Source organism: Petromyzon marinus, chromosome 31 (assembly GCF_048934315.1).
Source record: "Petromyzon marinus isolate PM22_M1 ecotype Great Lakes invasive population chromosome 31, UKy_Petmar_22M1.pri1.0, whole genome shotgun sequence".
NCBI classification, from domain to species: domain Eukaryota; kingdom Metazoa; phylum Chordata; class Hyperoartia; order Petromyzontiformes; family Petromyzontidae; genus Petromyzon; species Petromyzon marinus.
In genome coordinates, this window is record NC_133697.1 from 12,193,027 (window position 1) to 12,213,571 (window position 20,545).

The following is a 20,545-nucleotide window of genomic DNA, read 5'->3' on the forward strand; positions in this document are numbered from 1 at the left end:
GATCGGTGAACAATCGCGGTGTTTCTTGTCTCATTGTGCGCGCGCGTGTGTGTGTGTGGTGACGTCACCGCCACTTAGTGGCGAATGGCGGTTGTTGTTGTTGTGTGTTATAAAAGATCGAGGGGAATGGAGGACATGAAGTGGCGCCTATGATTCAGCAGGAAGGCTCGTTCCGGGATTTTTTTTTATAGATTCTTTATTAATTATTCTATTTTATATCTCATTACTGAGCCGAAGCTGGCCGTTAAAGGAAGCTCAACGGTCCCGCTGTGCCCATTTGCCGCTGAGTGTATGGGTGATTCCGTGCCGCGGGGAGGCGTCGAGGGGGGGCATATTTCACGCGGGGCAGCATAAACGTGTCAGCCGTGGCTGACCCGCGGGGTCTACTCAGGTGACAGAATTATGGCTTCGGAGTCTGGGACCTTATTTCCATATGCCAGCGCTCGGGGAGGAGAGGAGCGGGGTAGGGGTACACTCGGGGCGAGCCCGAGAAAATCAATAGCTTTATTTGACCGCAGTGCCAACCCCAGCAGTTAGAATTGATCAATCACAACGGACGATGTAAAAAACATAAACCCCCAGCCAGTGTTGTAGAATAATGTGAAGTTAGAACCATTTTTTTGTACACGTGTAGATCTGCGTGTGTGCGTGCGTGTGAGTGAATGGGGAGCGGTAGTGTAGCAGGTGAGCGCGCTGCGCTACGAACCTCGCGACCCGGGTTCGATTCCCGCTCACGGCCAACGCCAATGACAACTATCTGAACCGGTCCTAGGTCGACTCAGCATCAAATGAGTACCTGGTGCGGTGTGTAAACATCGTCACGAGGGAAACAAAGGCGGCCAGGCGTGGTGCTGGCCATCCACCGTTTTGTGCACCGTGGTGACCTTCATAGGTGCTCGCTAACAGCACTTGTCCCATACAGTGTGTTAAGGCCATACGGTGGATTTTTGTCTTTGTTGAATTATTTGTGCGATGTATTGAAAAGTTTTAGCGTACAGGGTTTTGAATCAATTATCATTTTTATTGCATTAACATTGTCTCTGTGGATAGATCACGGGTGACAGATACGCAGATGCGATATCCATTTGTAAATTATATGACGTGTTTAAGAAACGAAATTATGTGTGTTTTACAGCATTTCCCAGCTCTATGAAAAATCTTACAATTGGTGTCTTTATTTTTGGCAATTTGAAAAGCTATTCAAGTGATAATAAAATATCGGCCAAATATTAATGCCAGTAAGTAAATAATGCACAGTAATATGTCAAAGAGCGAAACGTACACTCTTTTTAAATTCAGTTTTCCCCTTTGAACATTAGCGTTTGTTTTATGAAAAAAAAACCTTCAATTTAAATTCCTATCTTACCTATGAAATAAAATACGTTTGGATTATCACCATTAAAAAAAAGCAAACATTTGCGCTTCTAAATTTCCCTGTGGGCTTTCTTTATTATGCATCTGCAAAACAATTTGAAAGAAAGAAAGACAGAAGAGGAAACTGGCAGGAAAAAAAGGGGGCGGGGGGGGGTTTCTGCGACTTGCCCCCCAGCCCCACCCCCACAACCGTGCTGGGTTATTTCACGAATGAGCGCTAATGTGGATAATGTAGCGCCGGTTCCTATTCACCAACCAGGCTCCCCCTCCACCCCGGTCCCACACCAAAACCCAAAGCCAGCGAACGTCAATACTTTATGCCAGGAGCGTTGGGAGCCGGTCATTACTCATTTGGTAATTACTTGTATACATGCTCGTTAATCCTGATGCTACATCGCAACCCTGCAGCACGTATGCCTCCCTTATTTTAGCGCTGCTGCTGCTGCCATCACCGCTGTTGTTGTTGTTGTGTTTTCTCTCTCCGGGCTTGTGGTTGATGTTAATATTTAGCCTCTCCGAGAGAATGTCTGTGGGGGAGCGGTGGCTCTGTCGTTGTGCTCACACACCTGGCGAATTAGAATTTGATACTTTTTTTCCCAGCCGTGGACATCTTTACCGGATCATCACCCCCCCTCCCCCCCCTTCGCTTCACCGACCCACGCTAATGGGCAGCGGTGAAGTATGGTCAAACAACCCAACACTTAGTGTGGGGAGGCCTTCATCCGGCGGTTGGATTAGCAACGGGCTGTACATTCTTGGAATTATAGGAGGCATTGGGTGGGTATTGTTACGCGATCTAACCCAAAAAACCTCAATCGTGGATGATATTGGTCGCAAAAGCCTACGTGTTAAACTGATTGTTACAATGTTTCAGTCATACCATTATATGTCTCAAAGTCGTAAGGCTGCATTTAATATTCACGAACAAATATGATGCCATTTAAAAAGTTGCCGGTCACAGTGTCTCCCTGTTCATATGACCGACCCCTGTGGCTCACTCTCATGTTACCATAATCAGCCCTGAGCCAGTTATGGAAATGTGACATTCTCATGGACAGTGGCCAGTCACTCCATCAGGTGATGCATTTCTCTTACAGCAACGTGAAACTTATTGCATCGTCTGTGGATGCACGAGAGGTTGAAACCAAAATAACGACATTATAATGTTTTCCCCTCATGCTGTACTTAATGTGACGTTACATAGAGAGTTTGATTTAAGCCCGTGTGCATTTTCATCACATGCAAGCGCATTCACACTGTTGCAAACATAAATTGCGCGATGTATCAATGCAGACTTTGTTCCAACTTTAATCACTTAATGTAACAGGTACAGACAGCTCACGTAATAAGGTCATTTAAACTTGGGGCCAAAGACAAGTTAATGAAAGTTTTGGGTCAATAAAGCCTTTTACCAGCGATGCTGATAGGGCAAGGAGGAATGGAGCTGTTATAAGAAACAAAGTGCATGGCATTTGAAACAACAAGGCTTTGGGGTGGTGTTCACGGTTCACCGGATTTATTGTGCAAACGTCTGCTTAATTCTAACTTGTTTTCTTCACTCTGCAATTACTCTTCCCCCCTGCACAATAACCTCCATCAACTCCCATCATTAACATTACCACCGCCACCGCCACCATTGCCGCCACCTTCACCGGCACTGTCGCCGCTACCGCCTCTGGCGCCCATCGCCACCGCCGTCACCGAATGTCGCCCCGGCATCTGTCCGTCCGTCCGCCCTCCGCAACACGAACCACGCGCAGGTAAAGGTGATGCTGCGCATCTGCCCGTCGCACAGCTGGACGGACAGGGATCTCGACGCCTCTTCCTCTACCTCTTCTTCCCCCTCGTCCTCGTCCTTCCTGAGGGTGGATGGGAACAAGGGGCAAATCATCCTCCAGGACCCCAGCCCCCCGAACGGGTTGCTGAGCCCCCTTGCGCGTCGCACCGGGGTGCTGGCACCCAAGATGTTTGCCTTCGACGGCGTCTTCTGCCAAGATGCTTCACAGGTGTGGTGCCGCGGCTCCCTCTGGGCCTCATCGGTTTTTTGGCTGGCCATCGAACAAAGACGGTCACTTGCTATCCTTACCCCCGCACCTCCAATTAGCACGGTTGGCTACGTACGGTGTGAAAGATTTCAACGTACCTACATACTGCATCACGCGCTTTCAGATGTGCTTCTGGTCTGCGACCGTCTGGAATGCTCTGTCGTCCGATGTTAGGAAGGCACTGGAGCTGTGCACTTTTAAATATAAATTGTGAACGCATTTCTTTAGGACTGCTTTTTGTGTTTAGTTTGTTATCCTTGCCGCCCACTTCCGATTAACACGGTGGGAGTTCAACATACATCCGTACATCAGCCGATAATTGCCTGCCGAAGTCAAATTTACTCGGGTAGTGTACAGCTTCTTGGAATTGCATCGAGAGAACAAACACATGCAGATTATTGACGGCATTCAAAGCAAAGTCGGCTTTGGGCAGGATGGGTCTCTTGGAAGGATGATGATGACGATGATGGTCGAGAATGATCATGGAGTGGCAATCAAGGAACGGAACGTATCCGGAGAGGACGTCAACCTCTGACGTGATCAAATCAGCTCGTTTGCAGGATCATGGCTGCCGATGATGATGAAGTGTATGGTTCACTTGGAAAAGTTAAAGTGTCTACCTGCTCAGGGTAAAAATATAATAAATACAGCTGCCATGCCCCATTTACGATCAGATTTGTATTTTAAGTCCACCGACGCCGATTGCACAATTATTAAGTATTAATGATTAAGTTGCACCTCTGATTATCACGGTTGGCTACGTACGATGCAAAATAAGTTCAACATACATGCAGAATTCGTGTAACTACTTAATGAACTACATACAGCAATATATTTATATGTATATAATAAATGGATACGTTTCTTTTTTTTATATAAATTAGATTTCTCCTAACATGTGCTTTTAAATGTTCGCGTTTGTTTAATTAATTTGTCTTTTAAAAATGTCATAGCCTACGGTTGTGAACAATGACATTCATATATGTGTGTGTGTATGTGTGTGGTAGAGTAGCGGTTAGCGCGCTGCGCTATGAACCTGGCGACCCGAGTTTGATTGCACGGCCAGCACCAGTGACGAATATTTGAATAAGTCCTGGGCCTCCCTTAGGTCGACTCAGCCTCGAATGAGTATTTGGTGCGGTGTATAAATATTGCCACTCGGGAGGCAAAGGTGGTCGGGCGTGGTGCTGGCCACCCACCCCCTCGTGTACCATTCCAGCCTTCATAGGTGCTCGCTAACAGCACTTGCCCCAACAGGTAACTACACTACCGCTCCCTACGAACCTGGCGGCCTGGGTTCGATTCCTGCTCGCGGCCAACGCCAGTGACGATTATCTGAACCAGTCCTGGGCCTCCGCGAGGTCGACTCAGCCTTAACATGAGTACCTCGTGCGATGTATAAACATCGCCACTGGGGAGACAAAGGCGACCGGGCGTGGTGCTCTGCCACCCACCCCCTCGTGTGCCATGCCGGCCTTCATAGGTGCTACTAGCGAACAGCACTTCCTCCTGCAGTCTGCTCAGGCTATACGGGGGATTTTTGTCTTTGTATGCATGTAATACATATACACTTTTTTTATTACTAACAGCCAGTCAAGTATATGCCACTATATATGCATAACACAATGTGTGGTGTCCCACCAGGAATGCTAATGCAATTTTAATCAGTTACGTTATTTAATTTTTTTCCCACTAACGTAAATTTAAATCGAGATTATTTCCAATCTCTGTGGGGAAACCGGCACTGAGATCGGGGAGCCTTCATTCAAAATTGGAGGAAGCAGAAGAAGAATAAAAAAGTCGGGGAAGCTTAACAGGTGTGATTATTTAATTAGAATCATTCGATTATATTTTTTTATTTGACCGGCCGCACTGTGAGCATAAAGCCATTTAAATTCAAAGTATGTTGGCCCAGGACAAGTGTGCATTATGGCTACAGCAATGAGCTCAACTTTTAGAAATCTGCTGAAGCACCTTGCAGAAGTGATCACTTCTTATCGCCGTCAAATTAATGCAAATTTTAACTGCGTGAACGGGTTTAATTGTAAGCCAAACCGATTCGTGTGATTTCGTGAAAAATCCACGCAATTTTTTTAAACATGATAATGGGACAACGTTTAGAAAGGAAGCCGATATTATTCCAACTATTAATGTTTAATACATTAACGTGGGCTGTCATATTCAATGCAACATTTTCACAAACCCATTGTTCAAATAAATTAATATGCTTAAAATGTATTAAACAAACTTTTCTGTAATTATACTCACCTTCATAACAGCAATCAAACACATATGCACGTACGGAGTATTTATTTTTGCATTAATTTCATTCCAAAGTGAAAGCTCCCTTTTCTCAGGAGACTGGAGAACCAAGAAACATTACCGAAAAAAGTTAACTCAGTTCATGAATAATTTTCACCTTTCAAATCAGTCATTAGCAACAGCAACACTTGAGAGTCGTTTGATAATCCACTGCCGGATGAAGGAGGCCTCTATCCCGTGCCGTACCGGTCATGCCGGTACGGCACGGGATGGGGGAGGGGGCAGCCCTAGCGCAGTTCGGAAGTTGCGGAGAGTAAATTGCACGTTTAACTTCTTTCGCACCATACGAAGGTGTTTCGGTGGAAGGACAAACAAACTAAACACAGCTTTTCAAGCTAGATTTCAAAATATATAATTTCCCACCGATGTTGGCTGTGCTTTGTTGTGCAGTGCGCCAACTGCTGACCACTACAAATGATTAGCAAAAACACACCTCAAGTTGATAAACTAGCCGCACCCACTACCGAGCATTTATAAGCGCAAAACCAGCGGCGCCATCAGACACTCCGCAATTGTCATCTGCCGCAACGTAGTTCGATGGTCGAGACGTCAGCAGGAAGTCGATGCGCACTGCAGCGATGTTTTCGAATTTCCGAAAGCAGAGCCGAGCGTTCGCCCGTTGCTGCGACGGCACCTTTCCGCCGGGGTTGACCTTTTCCCCCTCCGCCTCCTTTCCCCTTCTCTCTGTGTGCCGCTCGCCGCAGGCCGAAGTGTGCGCCGGCACGGTGGCGGACGTGGTGCAGTCCGTCGTGAACGGCGCCGACGGATGCGTCTTCTGCTTCGGGCACGCGCAGCTCGGTAATGCGTTCCCACGCGCACCGTCAGTAGCCGTGCACGCACATTGACGCGGGTGCAGTTAGGGGTGGGCAGGGCGGGGGGGGGGGCACGGATTATAATCTCATTCCCCTGCCGAGACGTCTGCAAGTTGCAGGGTCGGGGTCCCGTCCGGCGCTGAATCTCGGAACACGCGAGCGGTTCAGCGTTCATTTTATTCATAAAGGCGTAGCGCCAATGTTTGTGAAGGCATAGTGCTCACCGTAGTGGACTAGCGACACGATCGCACTGCACGATAGCCGCACGGTACCTAAAAAGTAATCATGTTAGATTTTTTTCTTCCGATTCCACTCCGATGATGTACGTGTGTGGGCACTGATGCCCACACACCGTGTGCTCGCTCAAGGCCAAGGCAACCTAGGAAAAAAAACAATGACCTCGACAGCCAGATGGTGGTAACCAGCCGAGGTGCAGCAGTCGTGCCTTGCACATGGGCATAGGCAAAGATAGACAGGCACACTAATGCATGCATATATATGCAGACATATACATGCACAATACAGACAACAGGTGTGCACACTGTTGGCCTGGTGCCAACACAATTGGAGCAGACCCTCAAAGTTTTCGGCATCAAACGGTGCCCAGTGCACAACACTTGCACGATCTGGCAGAAGGAAGGGAAGGAGGAAGGGAGGAAGCGATGAACGAGGTGTGGGGGCCACCAGCAGCGTTCAAAAAGTGACCACTTACCTGACGCAAGATTTAAAAGGGGGAGGGGGGACGACAACCTTTTGGACGTCGTCAAATTGAGTGACGCCCGCTGCCGAGACAGCCAGACCCCGGCCCGTGCGAACGCTTTCCCCTCCTCGGGCACTAGCGCAGCAATGAACCCCCCCCCCCCCACCCCCACTCCCTCCCCCCGGTCTTTGTGCTCGTCGGCAGGCAAGTCCTACACCATGCTGGGATGGGACGACGGCCCCCAGAGCCTGGGCGTCATGCCCTGCGCCGTTTCCTGGCTCTACCGGCTGATCGAGGAGCGGCGCGAGAGGGCCGGCGCCCGCTTCTCCGTGCGCGTCTCGGCCGTCGAGCTGTGGGGCAAGGACGAGCAGCTGCAGGACCTCCTCGCCGACGTGGCCACGGGCCGGGGCGCAGACTCCGGCAGCCAGTCACCCGGCATCTACCTGCGCGAGGACCCCATCTTCGGCACGCAGGTGCTGATCCCCACGGGGCGACGTCGTCTTCTTCGGCATCCCCGCGCCCGTCGACGAGTTGCCTCCACCGGCGCCGCCGTTGCCCGCCGCAGTCATTGCCGGCGCTGTTCGGTTGTTGGGGCGCTATCGGCGTCGGTCCGTGCGGTCTGCGGTTGCCTTTCCGGGGTGCGGTTTGGTAGAACGGTCGGTTCGTCGACGGGGGGGGGGGGGAATTTCGCCGGGTCAAAGCGCGTCCCGGTCAGGTGTTGACCTGTAACAGGATCTCAGCAGGGATGTATTCAAATGACCTCCCCTTTAAGGAAAATGACCGGTGGCTTTATGCTATTCGATGGGAGATTGGCCCTGCCAGGAAAATGTGGAGTTTCCACCACTGGCTTACCCTCCCACAGTCTCCCCCCCCCCCCCCACTCCCTGCCAAGTTATTATTTTTTTACTCATTTTAAACCACTTCTTGTACCTCTTATGTTTTATTCCGTCTCATTTGTGAAGCTCCATTGCCTAAAGGTAACATTTGTGTGCAATTTGCGTATCATTTGATCCCTTTCATTATGCACAAATAGATGCGTGCATGTATCTGAAGAGTCTTAAAAATCCATTTAAATCGATAAACGGATGCATTGTTGCATGAATAAGAAAATAGACTTTGCACACCGCTCATATTGACTCAACATCCTCCCCCTTAGCCTGTATCAAGGCGCCGCAGTGGCGAATGTGAACTCCCTCGCTTGGTATGCAGGAGGTCATGGGTACGATCCCGACCGTGACGCTTGCATATTTGGAGTTTGCATGTTGTCTCTGCCCATGGTGGTCACGTGGATTTTTCTCCGGGTCCTCCGGCTTCCCCCCCCCCCCCCCACATTTCGAATCAACGACACACTTTCAGAGCATTTGCCTGCTATCATTCGTGATAGCCAGAGATCGCTTCTGAAAGATAGCTCTACAGCTCAGCGGGGCCTCAACTGCTAAAACTGAAACAGTTAAATGGCAGTACCACCGACACCTGTGCCTCCTCCCCCCCCCCCCCCCCCCCCCCACTCCCACAACCGCCGCCGATCGCCGATCTTTGCCATCCGGCCGTGCTGACGGCCTATCGCCCGTCCGGCGCAGCTGCAGAACCAGAACGAGCTGCGGGCCCCGACCCCCGAGATGGCCGCCTATTACCTGGACGCGGCGTTGGCGGCGAGGAGGTCGGGCCGGCCCGTCTGCGAGGAGGAGCGGCGCAGCGCGCACATGCTCTTCACCCTGCACGTGTACCAGTACCGCATGGACAAGACGGGCAAGGGCGGCAGTGAGTCCGGGGAACGTTGGTGACACCGGGCCGCCTGGCCGCTTCGCTTGCTAGAGGCGCCGCAAGCAAGCGAGGCGAATTTGTTGCTGGAAGGGAAGGGAATCGATTTCACCCACACACGAGAGGGTGGTGTGGTCAGCACTCTGTCCGGCTACCTTAACAATATATAATGATAATCTGCATGTGTATAGAGCACTACACTTCCACAGATTCTAAGGCAATGGTGGTTACTTAGTTTGCTTGGACTCCACCACTTGCTTGGCGTCGAGCCAGATTTAAGATGTCTTTAAGAGGCCGGTAAATATCCAGCGCAAAACCCACCTGCACCCTGACTGCAACTCATGCTGGTGGAAAAGAAGGGGGGGGATGGGGGGGGGGTGATGATGGTGGTGGGACGTGCCATAAGGGAAAGACGTGAAGCTGATGTGACTAACGTGGGTGCACTTTTGGAAACCCGGTTGCAGTGACAGGCTAACAGCAGCGCGATTTCAGCGGAAGGGAGGGCATCGATGGCGAGCCGTCGTGCCGTCCTCGCTTCGGTAATAACCCCAGCGGCAAACGAACGTAATGAAAAAAAAAAACTCCCACGTCCTCGCTCGCGCGCGCGCAGTGACGGGCGGGCGGAGCCGACTCCACCTCATCGACCTGGGCAGCTGCGAACGACCGGTGCCGAGCCGGGGCGCCTCTCAGAGCCCCGCGCTCTCCCTCTCCTCCCTCGGCAACGTCATCCTGGCGCTCGTCAATGGCGCCAAGCACATCCCGTACAGGTGGGGGGGCACCGCGGAGGTCCCGGCGGGGGGTTTGGCTCCCCCGGCAGTTGAAGTCAGCGGCAGACTCACGCCGGGCAGTGTTCTCGTTCCACGCGGCTCACGCCGCGTGCCATCGCCGTCACTTTGCGCTCCCGTCGTGTGCTCTGGGGACCGTTCGTTGTTGTCACGTTGTGAGCACGTGGCCCCCGACTGGACAACTGTGAAAAAGAGCTGGATAGCTCCTCGCATTCTAAGGAGATAACGCGATGGCAAACGTTCCGCCTTGCTGACTGCGGTGGCTTTATTTCTCACCGAATATATTTCCGCCTCACTGGTCGACTTTAATTCGGAATATGTGACTAGCAGTAAGCCACAGCCGTAGCCAGAGGTATACTGGATGTAGTGTGCCAGGTGAGGAAATGCTTCACCTGGACGGACCGGGATGCAAGTGAACTTTTGCCTGCGAGGCAAAGGAGGTGCACCCTGTAGGCACAGCGGCTGTGCTCTGTGCAGCGTGCGGACGCCGCTGCGAGGTGTTGAGGGTCAGCGCCCATTTGACCTTCGTTAGTCCCGTGGCAATGCGCCAGTTCGCACATTTTCAAGGGCGATCCCTACGCCCGTGATGCGCATGTCAGATTCTCCCCTGAGAATCGGTTACGTGCGCTGCGTGCGAGTTGAGCAGCATCGCACAGACGCCAAGTTTCTAACATGGACTACTCTTTCTAACCCCCTTCTAATATGTTCACCCAGAGGTGTACATTGGAACACCGGCACGTCACGTTTGGCAAAGTGCGGTTACTCCTACCTCTTCCAAGCGTGGAAGAGAAGGCCAAATGCCCTATTATAGGTGGTGGGAGAGGGAGGGGAGAGGCTTTCACCAGCAGTGGCGTGAGCAAGCAATTTCAGGGGTGCACCTTTAGGTGTTTAACCTTTACTTAATGTGCTCATACCCTGCCTTAGCTTGGCAGGAGCAGGGAGTGAAGCCTGAACATATATTGAGGAGGGATGGTGGTGAGGGAGGGGGGGGGGGGAGGGTGTGGATGCGGAGCAACAAACGATATAACCACGCTAGCGGAACCGATGTGGGTGACGGGCGAGCGGCTAGCGGGGAGTCTTGGGTCGGGCGGTCGGTGCGAGGGAGTGGACCCACCGATAAAGATTTTATTTAGCAAGGGCGCCGGGCCCCGTCTGCCCCGACCGCTCTGAATCAATAAGGAGACATCAGGACTGACAGCCGCTGTATAACAGCCCGCAATCAGGGTACACGAACGTCAATGCGCCGGCAACGCACCCCTATTGAGCGCCTCGGCCACAGTCGATCGAGCCGTCGACCGAGCGGCGATGGAATCGGGAGGAGGAATCACTTTGGCAAAATTGCGGCACATAGCGAGATGGGGGGGGGGGGGGGGTGGGGGGTGAGAGGGTGGGGTCCTAGCAGGCACAGGGCGTATTTCACGGGGCTCTATCACATCAGCCGGAGTGCATTTGCCACCGAGGAGTGTCTCAGCGCGGACGTACTGAGGTGCGGCGTTTGCAGCTTGTCCTGAAAGTCCCACTCCCCGGTGTGGTTTTTTTTCACGAGCGAGAGAGACGCACACCACGGCTTGACGGCCGTTTTCGGCTCGTGGGGTTGCTGTGCCCTTCGAGAGACTCAATCTCGCAATGGGAAGGGCTCGAGACCGACTCCTGCTTCGGCGGTCGACGCTGATTACCTCACAGCTCCGGCGTAGTTGATATGAGGATCGCCTCTGTCGGGGGAGCATGGAAATTTCCACCATCAATTACGCACTGGAATCAGAGCAGTGTGATAGGATTATGGCTTCCGCCTTTGGTGAATAAGTGTCAGCAACATGTCTTTTGTACGAATTGGTTTTTACCATTTCTGGCAATGAAACAGGTGGTGTTAAGATGTTCAAACACCATAGAGAAACCTTTCGCAAGGAATCACGTCTGCATTAACCACACGTGCTTGTGGTGAACATGCAAACAAACATGCTCTGATAATTATATATGGGCATTGCCTTTGAAACTGATTTGCTTACACCAGCGACAGCTTTCTTCATGGCCTAGTCTCACCAGTGTCAGACCAGAGCAGTACCAGGACAATGCCACTATCAGGACATTCATAGCTCGGCGTGAGCAGCTCACCCCAGTTTCAAAGACAATGCCCATATATTATCAGAGCAAATTTGTTTGCATGTTCACCACAAGTACGTGTGGTTAATGCAGACATGATTCCTTTGCAAAAGATTTATATTTGGTGTTTAAACATCTTAACACAACTGTTTTATTGCTAGGAAGGCTAAAACCTATATTTTTTTTAATGTCATACTTTGATATTGGCGAAAAGCTCCCAACCTGTCTTTTGTAACGCATCGCTCCTGAAACACTGATCTTGAATAGCTGTAGGCTACATTACCTCCAGTCTACATACAGGCAGTGTGGGAATTAATATTTTAAGGGCAATTCTTTCAGCTGTAGTGTAAGGTCAATTCTGTATCGATATACTCTGATCTCGGGCACATTTTTGATCCACAAACTTGGTCGGTCTTGCTTGCAGCATGTACGTTGACTCATATTGGCATCACCAACCACTGTCATCCATTACCATCCGCAATTTTTACTCTCGGTCTCCTTAATCGTAATTACGGCTGCGAAAACCCACGTGTTCACTTAAATGTATGTACCGCGACTTAATAACGATTTTCTTTGACTGTGTAACGTTAACGTCCCTCCACCCCCCCGCCCCCCCCCCCCCCCCCCGTGCGCTCACACGTGATCCCTGTGTGTTTAGAGACAGCAAGCTGACAATGCTGCTCCGAGAGTCACTCGGGAACATCAACTGCCGCACCACAATGATCATCCACGTGTCCCCGCTGGCCGCACACTACCCCGAGACGCTGTCGACCGTGCAACTGGCCGCCCGCATTCACCGAATGAGAAAGAAGAAGCCAAAGGTGGAGAGAGATTTTAAAAAAAAAATCTAATTTCTTTAGAACTGCTTTTTTTGTGTTTATTTGTTTTTTTCCTTCCCCTGCACCTCCGATTACCACTTTTGTCTACGTACGGCGCGAAAGAAGTTCAACAGTTTTATTTTACTATTTTTATTTTACCAGGTAAAGCCCACTGAGCTATACACAGTAGCTCTTTTTCAGAAGCGACCACAAATGATAGCTTGACGAAGTGGCTTATCACGTATACATTTATATCACCCAAATACTGTGAACGAATGTTGATTATAAATGTGGAGGGAAAAACCGGAAGACCCAGTGAAAGAGCCACTCAACCATGGGGAAAGCATACACACTCCAAATATACAGCAGGCATCAGTGTCGGGATTGAACCCGCCGACCTCCTGCATACCAGGCGAGGCAGTTAACATCTTGCCAACCACGGCGAGATGTTACGGCCACTCATCGTATCCACTGTCATCATCAACGTCGTCGCCATCGATAAACTGCCGGATGAAAGTCTCCACCAAGTTGTTCACCGTCTCTCACGGTTCTGCGATGGAGGTGACCGTTCACCTGGCGGCCTGTGGATGATGAGCTGCGTCCATCGTTGCGTCCTTCTCTGGATGTCTTCTCCGATGCGTTCCATTCCTTGGCCGCTACTCCACCATTCTTCATCAACATTTCATTTTGCAGATTTAACTACGAGTTGTCCAAACATTCCACAGCTCTCTCGCAACACAGTGAGGCTTTCTTGAATATATGTAGAGCTGTAATAATACTAATAATTATATCTACATACAGTAGACTCTCGATTATCTGTGCTAATGACGGGGAAAACGGTCGCGGATAATTAAAAATTGCGGATTATCCAAAAATATAAGCATTCTCGATACCCAAAACCACTAACATAGCCGTAAATTAAAACTCACGAAAAAAATGATTGGATAAATTACTCTTTCGATTTAGAGTACTAACGATCAACCGATCGATGCCCATGCTCAGTGATGACGCTTTCCTGCTCGCACGCAGAAGAGCCCGCCCACTAAGTGGATAGCAGAGCTATGCCAATCAACATCAACCAAACTCTGTAGTCACGATATGCAACTACTGTATTGTAGAGGCGATCACGTGGATTTTAGATAAACCGTCGCACATATTTGTTTGGTTTAAGCATGTGACTTGTAATGAAACATTTCCAAGAATAACAACGTAGAACAGTTCTTAGATTATTAATTTGGACTTAAGAGAAAATCAATGAGTTATTAATTCATGTTAAAAAATATCACAGGTGCGCGGTTAATCCGCAAATCGGATAAATCGCACGTGGATAATCGAGAGTCGACTATATACCTTCGATGGATGACACTTCGGTTAGATTGCTTAGACTCGTAATCAAAAGATCGCGAGTTCATATCATGCTCAGAAGTTGACTGAGCCCATCATCTCTCGGGTATCATGGAGCATTTTTGTTGTTGTTATTGTTGTTGATAATTTCTTTTTACGGTTGTGTGATTAAACAGATGACATGTAAGTGTAGGTGCATCACCATTTGAAATAATTGTCAACTGATTTAATTTGAAAAGAGGAAAAAAAAACCAACATCATATTTTGAGCGTTATGGATATTTTGTGTTTGCACGTGAGAATGCGCTCATCTGATGATGTGGTTCATTTGGACACGTTGCACATTGCATTGCCTCCTTGCGCACACATGTTACATTTATTTTTAAACGTGAAAACCTCTTGCACTATGCCATTGAAACGAAAAAAATGTTTATACATTTTTTAAGCCAATTAGCTCGTAATTAATTATACACGGAACGATAGTTTTACTTGGAGAGAAAAAAAACACTAGTTTGAATCGACTACGACATTTTTTTTGCGAAAATAAGTTGCTGTTTGCTCTCTCCTGAAAATGACAAACGTTATTAAATGAAAAAATTACCATTTCTATTAAGTATTTTTTTAATGCGATATGCAATTAAAGTAAATTATAATAACGCAATTAAAGTTCGCGATGGATTTGATTAAATTGATTTAAAAACAGATTTAATCCGAATGAGACCGAACATGAGATATGGGTTACCATTCGCGTCATTAAAATTACGTAACCTAAGATGTAGGTGATGAACCTTAAGTGTTTATTGAAATGATGAAGTCGAGCATGCAAGCGTTAATGTCATTGGACATTAAATGACATTAACGATCTAGGTTATTGATAAGACTGAAAACACCGGTCAGCCAATGACAGGCGTTGGTGAACAGTGTCCCTTGAAAACATTGGTCAGTGAATAAACGAATGAAGTAATGGCAAATGAGAGAATGAATTATGTACAATCAGGTACGAAATAAATAAAAAACACCGCCTGGAAAATGCACGTATCAGCGACCACGTCAGCCAATTCAAAATGAATGAAGCAATGCAAAAGAATTACCGTAGATCATGCTTCACCTTAAAAAAAACATTTGGAAATTAATGAAGAGTACGCCTATTTAATGCAACTCAAAGTTAGATTATGAACCAAACTCAAACTTTTATTAATTAATTGTTAACAAATATACAAATATATGTATGATCATTATAACGAATTTGCCGATAATAAAACGTAAGCCACTTCAACATTAACGATTAAACGTGCGGCCCTTTGTCAATCCACTGCTGGACGCAGACCACGCCACTCCATGTCAGTTACGGAGGGGGGGGTGGGCGGTTTAACCAGGGGGGGGGGGGGGTTAACCGGGGTGGGTTTAACCATGCCTCGTTGTGGCAGCGACAAGCGGGCGAGCGGGTTGAGTCACGCCGAGCGGTAAACTGATGCTCGTCCCGCTGTGCGATCGCCCCACCAGTACGCGTCGAGCTCCTCGGGCGGGGATAGCTCGTGCGAGGAGGGCCGCGCCCGCCGCTCGCCCCTCGCCCGCCCGCTCCACCCTCGCCTCGTGGCTCTCGACCCGGACATCCCCTGCGGCGGCTCCGGCTCGTCCCCCCGCTCGTGCCGCCGTGAGCAACGCTCCTCCGAGCCCGACTATTCGAGCAGCAGCGAGCAGTCGTGTGACACCGTCATCTACGTGGGGCCCGACGGCGGCGTGCTCTCCGACCGCGAGCTCACCGACAACGAGGGCCCGCCCGACTTCGTGCCCATCATCCCGTCGCTGGGCCGCGAGCCGGCGCGCCGCGAGCCGCGCTCGCCCGCTGTCGGGGGGCCCCGGGACACCGACCGCGACCGCCTCAAGTGCAGCACGTTCGCCGAGCTGCAGGAGCGGCTCGAGTGCATCGACGGCAGCGAGGAGCCCGACGAGTTCTTCGTGGAAACAGCGCGACGGGAGGACGATGACGACGAGGAGGACGACGAGGAGGAGGAGGAGGAGGCGACGGCTCCTGCGGCGGCTCCGGTGGCGACGATGGAGGAAATCGCCGCGTCCTCGCCGCGGCAAGGGGCCGAGAGTCGGAGGGTTCCGGGAAAGTCGGCCCTGCCCAAAGCGAGGGGCATCTCCTCCTCCCTCGTCACCGCCACCGTCGACGCCGCCGCCCTCTCACCGCGCGGCGCCGCGCTCGGCTGCACCGCGGCCAACATCATCGCGCAGTCGAGCCGGGCCGCCATGCTCAGGGACGCGTGCAAGCAGCAGTGCCAGGCGGTCATCGCCAGCGGGGAGCGAGCTCCGAGGAAGCCGCAGGTCGGCTCGCCGCAGCTGCGCAGGGCGAAGCCTTCCGCCAACGGCAAGGGGCCCCTGCCCAGCCCCGCGCCCCCACCCCCTTGCTGCAGCAACGTCGTTTCTACCGGCAGGGCAGCGCAGGAAGGGCCGGCGGTCGAGCTCCGCGCCCAGGGGACCCGGACGCCCCCGGTGGGCATGAGCCTCCCCATGAAAGCGGGCGGCGAGGCGGCAGGCGCCGGGGTGCGCGCCAGGACGGTGACCGTGCAGCAGCCGCTGGAGCTGAGTGACGAGGATGTGCTGGTGTTCGCGCTAGTCGAGGAGCTCACCTTCGGCGAGGTCCTGGGACTGCAGGACGCTCGAGGTCGCCCGGCAAGCATCATCAGCTTTGCAAGCAACTGCAGTGTGCAGGCGCTCGCCTCGGGCTCGAGGCCCGTCAGCATCATCAGCAGCATCGTCGACGACTCCGACTATGATCCTTTCCTGGCCGTGTCGCCCACGAGCCCGGTGGCCGCGCGCGCCGGGGCGGTGGCGGCGGCGGCGCAGGACGGCCGCGGCCCACCTTGCGACGCCGCATCTGCCGTGAGCCGCTGCTCGTCGGTGAGCTCGTGGCTGAGCGAGGTGAGCGCTGAGAGCCTGGGCAGCGAGGGCGACCAGTCGTGCGACAGCTTCGTCATGCAGTCCTGCGGCAGCCTGGGCAAGGAGTCGGTGGACGCGCTGTCGCTAGACTCGCGCGACCTCATCCCCGATGGCCTCAGCGGCGGCGGCGGCAGCAGCTCCGTCGGCGGGCAGAGCACGCTCCACGACAGTGGCTTCTCCACGTCGGAGGGCGAAAGCAAGAGCTGTAGCAGCTCCTACAAGCTGTCGTCGACTGGGAAGGCGAGCAAGTCTGCAAGCAAGCTGCCACCGGCGCCCCCCTGTAAGCCGGCAAGCGACGGCAAGAGGACCGCTGGGCTCAAGAGCAGCCTGCCACAGGCCGTGAGGACAGTCGGCCATGCGCCATCGAAGCCGGAAGCCGAGAGGACTGACGCGGCGCATGGCGGCCACAAGCCTCCATCGCCGCCAGCTGCTGCCGCTCAGCAGCCAAAGTCGACCGCCCCGGCGGCAGCGGCGCCCAAGCAAGGCGGTGGCAGCGGCCGCTTTGATGACCCTTGGAAGAAACGGGATGAAGGCATTGGCTGCGGGCTGGCGTCTGGCCGCGCAGGCAAAAGTTGCTCGGGCCAGTCGAAACAACAGAGCAAACCGAGCAAAGCCAAGCTTTTACTCGGCGTCGCGGGAAGCTCGGCGAGTAAAAGCACGCCGTCGCCGCTCGGCGGTGGCAAAGCCTGCGACGGGGGCATCGTGACATCGCCGCCCGAGAGTCTCGCCGCAGCCGGCGCCACCGCGCGATGGGCCGGCAGTGCAGAGAAAGCGGGAGCTCCCGCTCTGCTGCCGACCAGAGGTGCGGAAACACACGGAATTGCCGTGATGGGAGCGAGGACGATGGCTTCAAATGCGAGGGGAGGTTGCGGTGTGTACGAGACGCGGCCCAGCGGGCCGGAGAAGGCCGCCTCTTTGCCGAAGCAGAGTATGCTCCCCAGGCTCAAGGGCGCCCCTCCAGCGCCTCCGGTGCGGAAGTCCAGCTTGGATCAGAAGAACAGGGCCGGCCTTCCCGTCAGTGCGCTCTCAGAGCCCGCCTTGTCCTCGAAAGCTCTGGCGAAGAGGCCGGCGCAGAGCGACGTGGAGGCGAGGGTCGTGGTGGGAGAATACGGCGGTGGCGGGCGCTCGCAGCAGCAAGGGAGGGGCGTGGAGACGGGACAGAGCCAGGCGTCTTACGGAGCCTACCCACACAGGACTAACGTGAGCCTGCATAGCAGCATCCTATCCCTGCACCGAGCAGATAGCCTCACGTCCTTGAGCTCCCGAGGCAGCCTCGGCAGAGAGAGTAGTGGCAGGAGCGGCGGGAAGAGCTCTGCGAAGGCGATGATGATGATGATGATGGGAGCGGCCGTCACCTCGAGGGGGGGCGGCGGCGGTCTGCCTCCGCTCAACGGCTCCTCCAAGCCGTGCGGCGGCGCCGCCAAACCGCCCCCGTCGGCGCTCGTCGGCGCCAAGTGCTCGCCGGCGTCCTTTGCCGGGACCTCCAAGCCGCGGAGCATGTCGGCCAGCAGCTCGGCGAGGACGGCGCCGCAGGGCGCGCCGAGGAGCGCCAGCGTACCCTCCACGCCCAGGACCGTGGCTCGGACGGTTCCGTGCGGCAACAACAACGCGGCCGCCGCCAAGCACGGCCGGGGAGGGCCGGCGGCCGCGGGTGGCATCGGTTGTCCCGGCGGAGGCGGCGGCGGCAAAGCGTCGGCAGGCGGCAGGATCGTGACCAACAGCCGGGTGACGGAGCTGGCCCTGAACGGCGCCGCCTCGCCCACTCCGTCACCCCCCAAGGTGAGCCACCCGCGGCGCTCCACCGACTCGGACAGCGGCAACGACAGCGGCGTCAACCTGCCGGAGTCGCCCACCCCGCGGTTCGGCGGGACGCCTGGCGGCGTGGGAGGAGGCCCCGCGGCGCTGGGCTCGCCGTCGGCGTCCGCGATGCTCCTGCAGCTGCCGTCGCCCTACAGCAAGATCACGGCGCCGCGCAAGGCGCGCTACAGCAGCGGCCACTTCAGCGACAACAGCAGCGTGCTCAGCGGCGACCTCCCTCCAGCGATGGGCCGTTCGGCCATCTTCTACCACGCGGGGGGGGGCGGCAACGGAGGCCCGGGCGGAGGAGGAGGAGGAGGCTGCGGTGGAGGTGGCGGCGGGGGCGGCGGCGGCGGTGGCGGTTGTGGCGGAGGCTCGGGGGGCAGCAGCGGGTACGAGAGCGTGCTGCGGGACAGCGAGGCCACGGGCAGCGCGTCGTCGGCGCACGACTCGACGAGCGAGGGGGGCGGCTGCGGCGCGTCCGGGATGGCAAGCGAGCGCTCGCGCAGCCTCAAGTCGCTCAAGAAGAGGGCGGCCACCGTAACTTCCGGTACGTCTGTGGTTGATGGGTGCCGTGCAGTCGTGGCAGGGGGCCAGTCTCTGCCATCGGACAACCAGTGTTGACTTCCGGCAAAATGGTTATGCATTTTATCGGCCGTGGAGGATCTGATCTGTGATGAGTTGAGTTAACTGCCACTGCAAGGATCGAATCTGGTAGCCTTGCGATTGCGAATCGAGCTCAGCCATGGCCCTGCCTGGCTGGGCGAGTAACTGACATTGTGTGTTGATTGTATTAGTAAGCATGCCATCTGCCTCGATATTATTTTATCAGTGCTGCCCTTCTGCTTTTTTGTTAATCAGAAGAAGATCCCATGGTGTTTCATTGTCAACATGAATTAACCTCGATACAGTGCCTGAGTGCATTGATAATTAACAAGTGAAAGACTAATAAATACAATTAAAATGACATAATCACACGGAAATGCACGTGCTTCCTTAATTATCTGCAGCGTATTAAAAAACATTCACACACGGTTTGTGAAATTTAAACGGACAGTTTAAGGTACTCACAACATTTAGCAGCACCCAGCGCTGCCTGGAGCTATAAATAAATGACACGAGGGCAATTTTGTAAAATTCGTAACACGCGATGAAGAATAAACAAAGTGAGAACAAGAAAGGTGACCCATTGGCCCACTTGTGATATTAAAATGCACATGATAAAATGCAGACATTGAAATGGCATTCCGACTGATGTGGAGTGGCATTTTGAAAATGCAGACATGCCAAGTACAAACCGACTGCCTCTGTTCCGAAAAAAAAAAACTATCAGAATGAATTTTCGCAAATGCTATTGAAAATTCAGGAGCCGCGCTCTCCTTATTTATTTATTTGCTCGCTTTCTCATCTTATATTTTATCCCCGGTAAGCCTCAAGGGTAGAAAGTTTAATATTCATCCAATCTTTCACCCTTTACACAACTGTGCTGGATAATGGCAAAAATGCGCTATAACGTTGAGATAGAATGGGGGGGGGGGGGGTGGAAAAAAATATTGTGCAGTATCTACTTCGACTCGATATGCCCGCAGAGTTTACAGGAGTACAAAAACGGCCGAGTCTTCGCCCGGCCAAAGTGCCGCTCCTCTCTTTGCAGATGAAAATCCCAGAGCGTTGGTTTTTCTGTGTGCTGCTGCTGGCATTGCCTCACGTTCATCCACAGCACGGTTCCACAAAGCCGGCAGTCA

The 20,545-nt window shown here is 52.8% G+C and overlaps 1 protein-coding gene across 1 annotated transcript in view; it reads left to right on the top strand.

Annotated features, from left to right (window-relative positions):
• LOC116947861 (kinesin-like protein KIF26A) overlaps nt 1-20,545 on the top strand; it is a 114,945-nt gene that overhangs the window by 76,991 nt on the left and 17,409 nt on the right. The window contains exons 5-11 of the mRNA XM_076071096.1: nt 3,135-3,380; nt 6,446-6,539; nt 7,458-7,726; nt 8,834-9,014; nt 9,625-9,781; nt 12,558-12,720; nt 15,564-19,350. Coding sequence (XP_075927211.1) covers nt 3,135-3,380; nt 6,446-6,539; nt 7,458-7,726; nt 8,834-9,014; nt 9,625-9,781; nt 12,558-12,720; nt 15,564-19,350 — 4,897 coding nt within the window. The remainder of the gene's footprint in view (nt 1-3,134; nt 3,381-6,445; nt 6,540-7,457; nt 7,727-8,833; nt 9,015-9,624; nt 9,782-12,557; nt 12,721-15,563; nt 19,351-20,545) is intronic.